The sequence below is a fragment of the Kogia breviceps genome, chromosome 14 (genome assembly GCF_026419965.1).
Source record: "Kogia breviceps isolate mKogBre1 chromosome 14, mKogBre1 haplotype 1, whole genome shotgun sequence".
Classification (NCBI taxonomy): Eukaryota; Metazoa; Chordata; class Mammalia; order Artiodactyla; family Physeteridae; genus Kogia; species Kogia breviceps.
This window is the reverse complement of record NC_081323.1, coordinates 25,532,561-25,545,519: the sequence shown is the minus strand read 5'-3', so window position 1 is coordinate 25,545,519 and position 12,959 is coordinate 25,532,561. Positions and strand designations below refer to the sequence as shown.

Here is a 12,959-nt window from a genome sequence, read left to right as displayed (position 1 = left end):
GTCAGTACTGTCTTCCTCACAGATGCAGTCGGATTTCTTCCTGCCAAAGCCCAGGAAGCTGCGGAACCGGCACCTGCGGAAGCCGTTGGTGGTCCAGGTCAGGAGCCCATCCATATTTGCGTGTGCCTGGCCTCAAGGGCTGGCCTCTCCCTCCCACCGGCTGAGCTGCCCAGGACACGCTAGTGTCCTCCTGTGTCTCAGTTTTTCATGTGAAGTGGGGAGAATCCCTGCCCCTTCTTTTCTTCTTAACAGGATAAAGTAGTAACAGTGACCCTAACTGTACCTGAAAATAAAGGTAATCTTGGTACAACATGAAAACCGCTTGCAAAAAAGACAAAAAAGTTCTAGGGATTTGGGTTCCAAGGATGTCCCAGATTGGAATATATGTGAGGACTCTCAGAACATCTATTTATAAGTATGTAGTAAATGGAAGCAATTGGCAAGGTATATGGATTGGCCAGAGGCCAGACCTCTCCCAAGCTGGTAATGAACTCTGAGAGGACCCGTGGATGCCACCTGCAGACCCAGAGGGGTGATCCAGGGATGAGAGGCACAGGAGAAGGAGGGCATTTTTATTTGGAGGTAAAAAGATAACAGAGGTGAAGCTGAAATTCTGAAATAACTATGGGCCTGGAGATTTATGAATGTGTTTGAATTAATGCATAGGTCTCCTTTTGTTAGACTCAGAAATCTCTTCCTCTCTTGGAAGTAATTTATTTAGAAATGAGAGATTGCATGACAGATCTCAGGAAGGAAAATTTATTCCAAGTCCCACGGGTTTTTTTGTGCAGGCTAATCCAAAGTTAGGGCATTTAGTTTTGGTATATTTGGTTAAATACATTAACCCTCTGCCCTGGGCATAGGAGCACACTCCCTGGCTGAGAGGATACCCCACGGCCCAGGGTCGCAGCCGGGGTGCCCTCAGCTGCCTGTTGTTGTTTTGTTTGTAAACAGCTTTATTGATATATAATTCACATACTATGAATCCTACCTGTTTAAAGCATACAGTTCAGGATTTTTAGTATATTCACAGGGGTGTGCAGCCCCCACCGCTGTGTCATTCCAGAACATTGTCATCACCCCAAACAGAAGCCTGGCCCGTTACCTGCACTGCCCCTTCCCCAGACAGCCACTTCCTGTCTCTAGGGATCGCATAATTTCATATAAATGGAATCACACTTCATATGTGGTTCTTTCACTTACTGTTTTTATAAAAAGTTTCATTGGCATGTGGCCATGGTGCTTCATTTCCTTGCTGTCCGTGGCTGCTTTCACACCACCGGGGTGGATTTGAGTAGCTGTGACAGAGACCGTGAGGCCCAGAGCCTAAAGGATCTCCCACTTGGCTCTTTCAAAGAGGCGTGAGGCTGGCACGGGACACCAGGGCCCGTCACCTCGTGTACAGTCACCCTGCGGCAACTGGCAGACCCTTGGGGAGCCCCAGTGGGGTGAGAGCCCAGCTGTGCACCCAGAGCTGCAGTGCCTCTGGACACTTCCGGCCTGAGAGATGCTTTCTGTCAGTGTTTCACCTCAACAGATAACAGTGTCGGCAGTGAACTCCATTTCCTCTTAGGTGGTAGTCGTCACACCATGAAGGCGCCCTGAGCACATTGGGACCTGATGGTTCACACATGGGAGCCCTGGGCGTGTGTCAGGGAGGAGTGGGCACCAGACCGTGGATGGGGTAGAGGGCCGCATGGCCTTGGCCTCCTGCGATACAGGCGGCACTTGATTTTGTTCACCCAAACAAGGGGTATCTTGTAACAGTCCACATCGAGTGGTTATAAATATTTATAGGACTAGTTGCATTCCAGCCAAATCCAGATGTTCTAGATAAAAGGTGGATTGTTCTGACATTCCCCCAGTTTTCCCTGGGGAGCTTCAATTCCCTGGGTTCTTTTCAGAGAGGACCCAGTGTTTAGGGCTCTGGGGTCTACAGAGCACAGCCATCCTCAGACTGTCTTGGAAGCCCTTGTGTCAGCAACTCTAGAACCAGAACCCCCATCTGGTCAGTTCCCTCATCTCTAGAACATTCCTTTACAATCCAGCACTAGTTTCCTGGGTGATTTTCAGTATTGGGGTCTTTCCATCACCTGAATATTGCCAATTTTCCTTCCACAGAGAACACTGCTTCCTAGACCGTCTGAAAACCAGTCCCACAATGTCTGTTCCTTCTCCATCCTGTCGAATTCTTCCATAACTGGTAAGTGCTGGGGCTTCTCAGGGAAGCTTTCACTCCTTACATGCACGGCCCCGTTTTTGGGAATTGCAGGCATTTGTTCCTGTGGCCCTTTGAGTGACATTTCAAGCCTTCCTGGGTCCGTTCTATCAACATTGGCAGCAGTGCGGGCAGGTGTGGACCCCTGACTGGTGGTCCACAGGCAGCTTCCTCCCAAGGTGGGCTCAGACGGCCCTGGTTGGGGTGCTCTGTTTGGTTCAGTTTAGAGAAGGGTCTGTGGTCCACTCCATCCATGACGTCTTCTTGCCAGGCATTTTATGGGACAGACATGTCCTTAGGGTGTGCGACTCACACTTTCATGGGTCTGTAAGCTCAGTGGGGCCCTCGCTCTTTGCAGTAAATCTTATACAGTGAGACTCCTTCAGTGAAACACACATTCCACCTTTTTATCGGTCTTGATTTTCACAAGACCCAGACAATTGCTCATTCTCACACCTACTTTTCAATGGCAGAAAGCCTGCCAGGAAGGAGCCAGCTTGCAGAGGCAGCACCTTGATCCTAGTCTGGTGCTCTGACCCCCTCAGAGGAGCCTGTAGCTCAGCTCAGGTGTGACACACCCTTAAAGGGCTGTTCCTGTGGGCTGACAGTAGTGACTGCAGCCATTCAGCAGCCCCCAGGAAGCGCAGTGGTGCCGCTGTCACGGGCAACAGTGCTTTCTCCCCACCGGGGTCCTGTGTGACCATTGACTTCCCCAAGTTAGGAAGTGTTGGGACGTTTGGTGGTTTCCAGCTCGGCTTCCATGATCCAGACGGTGGCCATGAAGGGGAGCTTGTGCAGCCCCCGCCATGTGGCAAGAGGCCATCAGCTCGTGTGCCTGACGTGTCTGCTTCCACTCTCGTCCTCACAGGGAGAGGCTCATTCCGGCCCATTCAATCCTCCCTGACCAAAGCGGCTCTGTCCCGGCCGATTGTGCCCAAGGTCCTGCCACCCCAGGCCCCAGGCCACCTGGCCAGTAAGTCTCTGCGACTCTGCCCTGGCATGAAAATGAGGCCTGCACATGGGTTGTCCCCTCTGGGGCGCGTTTCAGGACGTCAGGAGACAAAGACTTGCACGTTGCTTCTGTTGCCAGGTGCTATCGACTTAGCAGCTAAAAGCGCCGGCATCATCCCTGGAAGCCCCCTCCCTGTCCTGGATGCTGACGGCTTGTCTGGCATCTCCCCACTGTCTTCAGATGAGGTGACGGTGACTGTCTCGGGGCAGGACTCCACCGTCACCCACCAGAATGGAGACCCCATCCCTGCTGTAGGGGTGAGTGTGTTTAGAAGGGCTTCTCTGAGCTGCCAGCAGCTTCTGGGATGGGATGGTCAATCTCCAGTCCTAGTTTGAAAGCCAAGGCCACGAGCTGAGTTCGTGCTGGACTCCAGCTCTGCCTCTGGACAGGACGGGCCTGCTGAGCGAGAGGAGTGTCACTGAACAGGGAAGTCTCAGCCTGAGTGAGACCATGTGGTGCAGCAGGTGGGGTGGGCTTGCCACGTGACCCAGGGAATCTGCAACTAAGATGGTCATGGAGGTCTGCCCACAGCGAAGGTAGCCGGCCTGAACAGGAGGTCTGCCCGCAGTGAAGGTAGCCGGCCTGAACAGCAATGTCACCAAGTTGGCTGTCAGTCCACCCCTGACTCCCTGCTACTTGGGTACTGCCTCGGCGGGCCCTGCTCTGCAGCCCCGCCAGCACTCCAGCTCCTCCGGTTCCCCCACCTGTTTGAGGGCTGCCTGAGGTGGGCAGGGCAGGTGACCACTTAGGACTGAAGAGCCCAGCCCTGCCTGAGGACCCTGAGGTCGACCTCTTGCTAGGACTGGAGTTGACTGTGAATTGACAAATGGTCTCAAGTTTGGGGATGTGGGGGCGCACATTCTGAGAGCAGTGGGCTTTCCTGTGCTCCCAGGAAGAGCTCTCCAGCCTACACCCCTGTTCTCCTGCCTGTTAGGAGCCGTGGGGTGGAGCGGCTCTCCTCAGGAGCCAGGTGCTGGGCCAGCGCTTACTGGCATATTCCTGGTGTTCTCGTAGGGCACAAGCGACCCGTTCATCAGTGTCCCCTCGAGGCAGGAGACGGTGGCAGACGGTTTCCAGGTAGAGTGTGCTGTTGGCTGCTGAGCAAAGTAGCTGCCCCAGGACCTAGTCCAGCGCCGGGCCCCACCCTCGTGGTCCTGCTCGTGGGCCCGGGCTTCCTCCCCATGATGCCCAGCAGCCGTCCTTCCCCGCACCTTGCCTCCTTGGTGCACGCACGGCTCCCATCTCAGGCTTCCCTTCTCCCCTCTCGGGCTGGCTGATTGAGACACAGTTCTGGAAGGACTAAGTTCTCTGGGCCGGGTAGGAGGAGGTGGTCAGCTGGGGGTGGAAGCAGATCCAGGCCACCTCGGCCCGGCCTCCCAACTGTGCCATCCCTCGAGGGTTTCAGGAGAAGGAAGTTCCCTGAGTGTGTTTCTCGCTGGAAGGATGAGTGACCGCTGGGGTCACTGCCTCTCTGTTGGTGTCCCCGTCACTCAGTCACTGCTCTGCGGTACCAAGGTTGCTTTTTCATTGCTTGGTATGGACTGTCTGCTCTGTCATGTCTCAACAGTATCTGTCTCCACAGAACTCGCCTGTTCTCTCCTTATCCGAGCTGTCCAAGGCTCCTCTCCACAATGGGCTCTCCACACCGTTGCCCTCGTCTGAGGCCTCCAGCACCCGGCTCTCTCCGCCCAATGTCTCTGCTCTGCTGGACATCTCCCTGCCTGGCCCGCCCGAGGACGTGCTCTCACAGGGAGAGCCCGCCACGCAGATCAGCGACTCCATCATCGAGATTGCCATCAGCTCTGGCCAGTACAGTAAGTAGCCAGGGTGCCCTCTGCACAGCCCTCCTGGAGTCAGTTCTCCCAGGGGCCTTGACCTCCCACCTGAGTGTTTGCCCGCCTCCAGGCACCTTGCTGTCCAGCTGTCCTGGGCATTGAGCCTCTGCACCTACAAGGCACTGCCCAGCCTTGGCAGGGGCAGTGCAGGCGGACAAGGCCCGTACAGGACCTGAGCCTGTTCGTGGCCTGGTGGGACTGCCCCTGGCCTTGGGAGATAGAGCGGGCCCACGAGGCATCTCCAGCCTGGGGATCAGGCAGGGCCATCTCCTTGTCGGTTCTGAACCTGGGTTGGACACCTGCGGGGTTGTGGGTTTTAGGAGGGGTTGAACTGGTACATGTCAGCCTTGGCTCCCCCAGCCTGTGAGGATGGTGCTGTGGGGCAGCAGTATGGTGGGCGCCAGCTGGTAGAGTTCAGGCCGTGGATTCAGAGCTAATAGCTGGCAGCATGTGGCCGTGGGCTGGTCACCGGCTCATTAGAGCCTGTTCTTCTTAGCAGTGTGTTGGGAGCCGCGGATATCTTGCAGGGCAGTCGTCAGCAGCAGGAGAAGGGTGTAGGTGATGCCCTCAGCACAGGGCCTGCTTCCATCTGCTGTGGCCAGTGTCATTCTCTGAAGATGGGCACGGGTCCCTGCTGTTGGGGGGCCCAGTGGGGTCCTGGGCCTCCCAATTCAGCAGCGCATGCCACGCCACTCCGTGGCCTTCTTGATGGCAGGTGGGGGAAGTGGGGCTGTCCACCCCACGTGCCAGCTCTGACCCCAGATTTTGGTTGACAGGTGAAGGAGTCCCTCTTTCTCCAGCAAAACTGAACGGCAGTGACAGTTGCAAGAGTCTCCCCTCCCCGTCCAGCAGCCCCCAGCCAGACTGGATCGCCTCCCCGACCCACGACCCCCAGTGGTGCCCCAGCGACCCCACGGACTCCTCACTCAGCAGCTTGTTTGGTGAGTCTCTGTGGAGGGCAGCCGGAATGAGCAGAGCCAGAGACTGGACTCTACACGCTCCTGGCAGAGAGCCCCTCCAGGACTGTTTCTTGGTATTTAGGGTTTTCTTCTGCATCAATTACATGTCGGAAAGTGCCCAGGCCCTTTGGCAGATGTGTAAACCCCGTAACCATGGCCACGTCCATCCTGCGGTCAGTCCCTTTTGCGCCTCCCCCCAGGCTCACTGCCAAGGGCAAGGTGGAAGGAGCCAGCGTGTTGCACCCTCTTTGCTCCCCTCCTCTGTTCTGTGGTGGCACGGCAATGACAGATCAGAGCCTTCACAGGATGTGTTCATCCTCGTCGCCACCGGTGCCTGTGGGACGGGAAGGGGCTATTAGGGAAAGACGCACCAGCTTCGGTTTCCTGCACAGAGGAGCTTTTGAGGCACATCTGGGGTCCATGCACTTTGCATTTGTAGAGAGCAGCCAGGGTGTGCACCCTAGCATGGGGCATGCTCTTTGCTGACCAACTGGGTCAGCACCGTGTGGGAGCACCACACGTGACAGCCCCGAACAAGGCGGGGCTCTGGTCTGGATGGTGCGGGGGAGCCAGCCCCCAATGCACATTTCCTGCTCAGAAAGTCAGAGAGCAGTGCAGACTCTGCAAAGTTGAACAGAAATCATGAGAAATTGGAAACAACCTTACATTGAGGTAGGGATGGTGACCAGACAGTGGAACACTGTGGGGCCCCTAGAAAAATGAGATAGACTTTCCTGTGCTGCAGGGGACTGTCCAAGGCTCACCATGGGAGGAAAGGCAGGTATGGCCTGATGCCTCCATCTGGAGCACCGTGCCCCCGCAAGCGGCGAGATGCCCGCAGGGCCTGGCCTGGCCTCCCTGAACCAGTCCATGTCTAGCTGGCTCAGGGCCTCTCCTTCCTCTCTGCAGCGAGCTTCATCTCCCCAGAGAAGAGCCGGAAGATGCTTCCAACCCCCATTGGGACCAACAGCGGCACCTCCCTTCTGGGCCCCAGCCTGCTGGATGGCAACTCTCGCGACTCGTTTGTGTCCCGGTCCCTGGCTGATGTTGCTGAGGTAAGTGCATGACCTTTCCCCCAAGCCTGGGTACCAGCCTCCATCCCAGAGCTGCCAGACCCTCCGGCAGACCTGTGTGGTTACTCAGAACTGCTCGCCAAGACTTACACGTCAGGAGCCGTCATGGACAGAGCCCAGCCTCTGACTGCTCCTGAGAAGGAATTTCTGCCAGTGCTTGGCCAGCATTTGTCCCGCTGGTGGCAGGTGACAGACCCTGAGTCACGGCTGAGCCCGGGGCTCTGACGGCAGCTCTGGGTCTTATGTGTCCTCCATTAGCTGTGTGACCTCGGGCAGGGACTCTGCGTCCCCCTGCTCAGTCTCCTGATCTGCGGAGGAGAAGAGGCGGTAGTGGCGGTGCCATCGTTGCTGCCACCTGAGAGAGGGGAGCAGCACCTTGGTGTCGTTGCTCGTGGCTGACCTGCCGAATGGGGGGAGGGCTTCTGCAGAGGCTCCTCTGCGATCACGTGATGACCCAGGAGTCATGCTGTGGCAGTGTGTCACCCCCATGTTCTTTCTGAATGCAGCATCCCTTCTTTTCTTTGTCCAGGCCGCTGCCTCACACAACCACCCAGGCCTCCATCCCACTAGGTTTGAGTGGTATCTGTGGGCAAGTAGGGCTGAGGGAGTGAAGATGGGTACATTTAACTAAGACTCCAGGCGTGAAGTAACAGGTACTGTAGAAGTTTAAACAGAGGCTGTGCTGAGGGGAGAACCTAAGTCTAGAATGCCCCTGGCCGGCCCCCAGCTCATTGCTGAAGTCCTAGAGCAGCATCTCCCCAACACCGGCTCCCTGGGCTGTTGAGGCACTTGTAGGGCGACCTCGAGCATTTTCATAGTCAATACTCAGGGGGAACCTGGATCAAACAAAGCTCACACAACTGCTTCCCAGTATGCCTCAGCTTCTCGGTGTCCGGACGTGAATCTCGAGATCCGAGGAGATTTTGAAAACAAATTTCAGTTTTTTTGAAATTTCTTGCAGTAAAAAGTTTAAAGTTCAGTTCATCCCGTGCTCTACTCAGAATTTTCCGAAGACTTCTCATTTGTATTTGTTCATTACTTCAAGCAGTTTGTTAGTGAATATTAATTGAGGGCCTACTAGATGCCGGGCACTGCTACAGGCCCAGAATGGACAAATTAAAGGCCCCATCCTCATGAGGCCGACAGTCCAGTCCAGCGCGGGAGGAGACAGTAAACTCCCTGGCTCTGCCCACAGGACAGTCCTAACGCATGAGGCCCCACTGTGCACACTCTGGTCTCCTCTACTCTCTGCCTTACTCACTGTCACATCCACCATCTTTCTTGTTTCTTGAACAGCTGGCTGTTCCCACCTTAGGGCCTTTGCACCTGATGTTTCTTCTCACAGGAATGTGCTTCCCTCGTGTCTTTACATGACTTGCTCCCACAGTTCTGCTCACACCCTGCCTCAGAAAGCCCTCCTCTGACATGCAAGCCCATGGCAAACTCGCTCTGCTTTTGTCTCCTTCAGGCCACCCCACGGTCCCTAGTTCTGCTGCCTTCCCTCTGCCTCTCTGTCCACTGACCGTCCTCCCCGGCCACCACTCTGACCCGACAGCTGGGTGGCCGGGCTCACAGTGCATACTTGTCCACAGAGCGAGTGTTCACAGTGACGGAGGTGATTCTGAAGTTGTCCCTAGAGTGCGGGGGCCGCTGTGATGTGGCTGCTGGGGGAACTCTCACCCTCATTGTAGAGGGAGTTGCACTTAAGTCCGGCCATGGTGGCTAGCTGCCTGCTCACTTGTCTCCCTGTGTCCTCTCCCATAGGTTGTGGATTCCCAGCTGGTGTGCATGATGAACGAAAACAGCATTGATTACATATCCCGGTTCAACGATCTGGCCCAAGAGCTGTCCATCGCTGAGCCCGGCCGCCGAGAGGTTCTGTTTGATGGCGGTGGAGGTGGCCCCCCGGTCGGTGACCTGTCCCAGTGACTGTGCCTCACAGCTGGGGCAGCCCAGAGGCTGCGGAGGACAGCTTACAGGGTTGGTGGTCCTTGAGCGTCGTAGGGGTAGCCCTCTTTAGAAGAGAGAAAACAAATCAAGCCCAGACTCCCAGAAGACAGTCTGAACAGAGGCACCTCTGCACCCAGAACGTGCAGCATGCAGACGGCCATGTCCCAGCAGGCCGAGGCAGTGGTGGCCAGGCGATGAGGGAGCGTCCTCGGCAAGGCCAGTGTCAGATGTGGCCCTGGCATCGGAGCCACCCCCTGCCAGGAGCATGTGTTAGGGTCTGCACGGCACCCACGCTTCTGCCTCGGTCATTGTGTCAGACGTTCCAGGGCGTTTTCTTTCTGAGAGAAAGGAGTGGTGGGCCTGGCCGTCGTCGTTATGGCCTGGGAGCTGTGACCTCCCACTCTGCAGGGAGGCTCCAGGGCACTGCTGCCTTCTTTGCTCCAAACCCACTCCCTGCTCCGGTTTTTCCCTCTGCAGTGCGAGGATGGGGAGGACAGCTGGGCATGACCTGAGACGGCGGACACTGCAGAGGACATTCCAGTCACGGGGCAGTGGGAGGGTCCCACGGCAGCACAACTGGTGCCACCTCCCCAGAAATCCTGACCATGGCCTAGTGCTTCCTCATCTGGAGCTTTTGTTCTGACTGACTCAACAGGAAGGGGGAAAAGAATCATGTCTTATGCGGGTTGTGTGGACTTTTTAAAAAATCCCGCTAAGCTGGTCAGAAAATGTTTTTCTCTTATTTTGAGAATTAGGAGACATTGGAGAGGAAGAACAGGGTTCCTGTTTAGTTGGTTTCTTCCCCGCGTCTATCTACAAGTTTCTTCTCGGTGATCTGAGATGTTATTTCTATTAGGGTGATCCCCAAGCTCTCATTTGACTACCGATAAGACTTTCCTGATGATCTTGAACTTCTAACATGTTCCTGCCTAGCATTTTGGACAGATGCCATTTGCAGGGAAGGTTCTCTCTTCCTTTCCTTGGCGTCAGTGCAGAGTATGCCCCAATGCATATGTATAATCCCTTGCTTGTATATCTGCCTCATGGTCTCCTGTTTCTCTTCCTCCTGTTCAGGGAATCCAGGCAAGGGTCAGACATCATGCGCAGTCAGGGTGCGCTGAACCCACATCCCTCTGGTGTGCCCCTTGAGCCTCCTCGGATGACCAGCCGTCACCATCTCGGGTAGTGCAACATCCAGTCTTTCCTCAGAATGGAGTTAACACAGCTCCTCTGCCTTCTCAACCTTGCAGGGCCAAACACACAAACCACCATCCAGGCACACCCCGTGTGGCTAGGCACCAGTGCTGTGGTGTTGGGGCACCACCCCACCTGCTGCTTACCCCCTCCTGGCAGCCGCAGTCAGTGTGGCTTCTTGAATCCGCCCCAGCCCACTATTGTTAGTGTTCATCACCTTGCCTCTCTCCCAGCTCACTGTGGACCAGCAGCCTTCGAGGCCAGCTGGGCCCTCTCCTCTGGTTCCTCCGCCTGCCCGCTCCACCCCCACCCACCCCCCCGCGAAGAGATGAGCCAGTGTGCAAAGAGAGGGGAAGGTCCTTCGCGAGTACAAGCAGAGGGGCCGCTCTTGATCCTGCCGCCTCCCCAGCGTGGTAGCGTGGTCGGCTGCTCCAGGCCGGGTTGTCCCCTCCAAGCCACAGAGGAAGCAGGACAGTGGCTTCCAGGCGGTAGCTTCCTTCCTTCCTCTCCAGCTTTCCTCAGAGCTCTTGCCTGTCACGTGGCCTCCCTCTTTCAGATCTGGATTTAGGCACAAACATCACTAAGAAAAGCCTGTGTGGGCAGCCCTCCTGAGCTCTTGAGAAAACAGTCCCAAAGCTCTGGAGGTCTGAAAGAAAGGGATGTGGTACCACTTTAAGAGAGATAGACAGCAGTATTTGAGTCCAGAGTCTCTTTAAACTAGCTTGTGTTTTGTGATCAATGTATCAGCTTCTTGAAATTAGCACCTTATTGAGCCAAACAAGATCAGTAGGTCTGTCTCTGGGCATCCGACCCAGTTAGATCACAGTGGATCAGGCCAAGGTTAGGCCACTGCCAGCTTTCTTGTATTCCCACTGTCTGGGACTAGAGATGCCAAGTAGCAATACCGCATCAATGCTGGGGGCAGTGCCCAATAGCAGTGGGCACTGCGCCAGGGACAGTAGCGATCCCGAGCTGCTTATCCATCAGGGGACACCCCACAGTCTGGTTGGTAGTTGGCACCTGTCACCTGGTGGACGTCCAGCAGGAGGAAAACTCTGGAGAGCTGGATAAGACTTTGTCGGCCCTTTATTCAGCAACACCTCCCTCTTGGGTCTCCCGCACAGACTCCATTTGGGAGTAGCTGACTGGCCAGTGTCATCCAGTGGGGAGATGAGTTGTGGAGGAGGGTGGCTCTTCTTACCTGTAATAAAGCTGACATGATTTCAGAGAACCCTGCTTCTCTAGAAACCGGACAGGTATAAGCACTTGCTTGCCATATTAAGGAAAAACGGTGTCATCTGTAGCATTAAAATGATGGATGCCTTTTCTCCCAGCCTAAATGATTATATATGTATGAAACTAAGCAACTGTTATGTTAAAGGCTGGAATTTTTCAAAAGACCCAAGCAGAGACGCCTCCCACTTCTGCGTGTCCCTCTGCCCTTCCAGTGGAAGTTGTGATGGTGTCAGTATACACCTGTGGCTTCCTTTGTGCATTTGAGCATGTTGTGATTAAGACCAGGTCAGTTTCTCAGAAAAATCTTCCCCTGGTCACTCTAAGGTTGTCAGGGATTTTTTTGCTGATTCATCTCTTCTAAAGATTGAGACTGAATATCTTCGGTATCAAGGGAGTTGTTTTTGCCTTGATTCTTCATTGTGGATATCCAGTGATGAGCACTCCATTCTTCAGAAGGTACAGAGGCAAGTTGAAGTTCGTGATTCCACATAAGGTTCGTGATGGCATTTTTCTCATCCCTCTGTGTCTTCTGGGCGTAGGGTACTTGCTCAGGGAGTGGGGGTATTTGGAACCATTTCATTGGTTGATCCACTTGCTTTCCCACCTCAGTCCCATTCTCTAGCATTCTGTATCATAGCCTCATTACTGGTGGTGTCTTTTCAGTTTAATAGCATCTTTAACTAGATCAAACCATTGAATCCAAACGTGTGCAAAGAACAGTCATAGAATGAAAGACACTTGAAACAAGTGGAGGAGGAAAACAGCAGTTGCTTTTTCTTTTTCTTTTAACATTGAGATCTATCAGATGCATTTAGGAGGTAATATGGCACTTTGTCTTAAGAAAATAAAGAAGGAAACCCACAGCAAACCTTTCCTGACTTGTCAAAACTCTCCTAATCCTACAGTAACTTGTAAGTCGTGTTAGGTGAGGTAAGTCTTGGAAGCACTACAGTAGCCCATGCCCTTTGTTCTGTAACAGGATAACCGGCTCTAGAGCTTCTGGGCAGCAGAACTTATTGCTGTTTTTGATAATAATCGTTAAGCCATATCATCTAAGGTTTTCGGCTTGTTTGAGATGTGAATTTGTTTTATAGATTATAAATATACATATACAGTGTATGTATAAAGCAGAATGCCTGTCCTTCCTGATTATTTTTTGTACCATATTGTAAATTATATTATTTATTCTTTACCAATTTTGGGAATAAAAGGTGTTTGGTTATTTAATATAATAAACAAAAGCTGTTAAACTTCTTATGTTTAAATTTCCAGTTCAACTTGTAAATCTGTTTTTATTATTGTGCATAAATACATACTAATACTTGATCTAATAATTACTGTTTATGCTTTTTTCTTTTTAATTGTGCACTTTGCAAACAGCCCAAGTGGCTCTCATCTGGTGAGATCTCAGAGGAATCGATGGGCTGTCCACAGTGTAACTGAGCAACAAAACACTGCTGAATGTGTTTTGTTTTTTTGAGC

The 12,959-nt window shown here is 53.8% G+C and overlaps 1 protein-coding gene across 2 annotated transcripts in view; it reads left to right on the top strand.

Moving 5' to 3' along the window:
• CRAMP1 (cramped chromatin regulator homolog 1) overlaps positions 1-12,806 on the top strand; it is a 59,178-nt gene extending 46,372 nt beyond the window's left edge. Inside the window, exons 13-21 of one of the 2 annotated variants that reach the window (XM_059036882.2) lie at positions 23-97; positions 2,122-2,203; positions 3,087-3,191; positions 3,309-3,487; positions 4,245-4,307; positions 4,813-5,044; positions 5,842-6,006; positions 6,934-7,079; positions 8,862-12,806. In XM_059036882.2, coding sequence (XP_058892865.1) covers positions 23-97; positions 2,122-2,203; positions 3,087-3,191; positions 3,309-3,487; positions 4,245-4,307; positions 4,813-5,044; positions 5,842-6,006; positions 6,934-7,079; positions 8,862-9,026 — 1,212 coding nt within the window. In that variant the 3' untranslated portion in view covers positions 9,027-12,806. Of the gene's footprint in view, positions 1-22; positions 98-2,121; positions 2,204-3,086; positions 3,488-4,244; positions 4,308-4,812; positions 5,045-5,841; positions 6,007-6,933; positions 7,080-8,861 lie in introns of both variants that reach the window. The other variant, XM_067013106.1, reaches the window with a different exon arrangement.
• Positions 12,807-12,959: the final 153 nt, after the last annotated feature.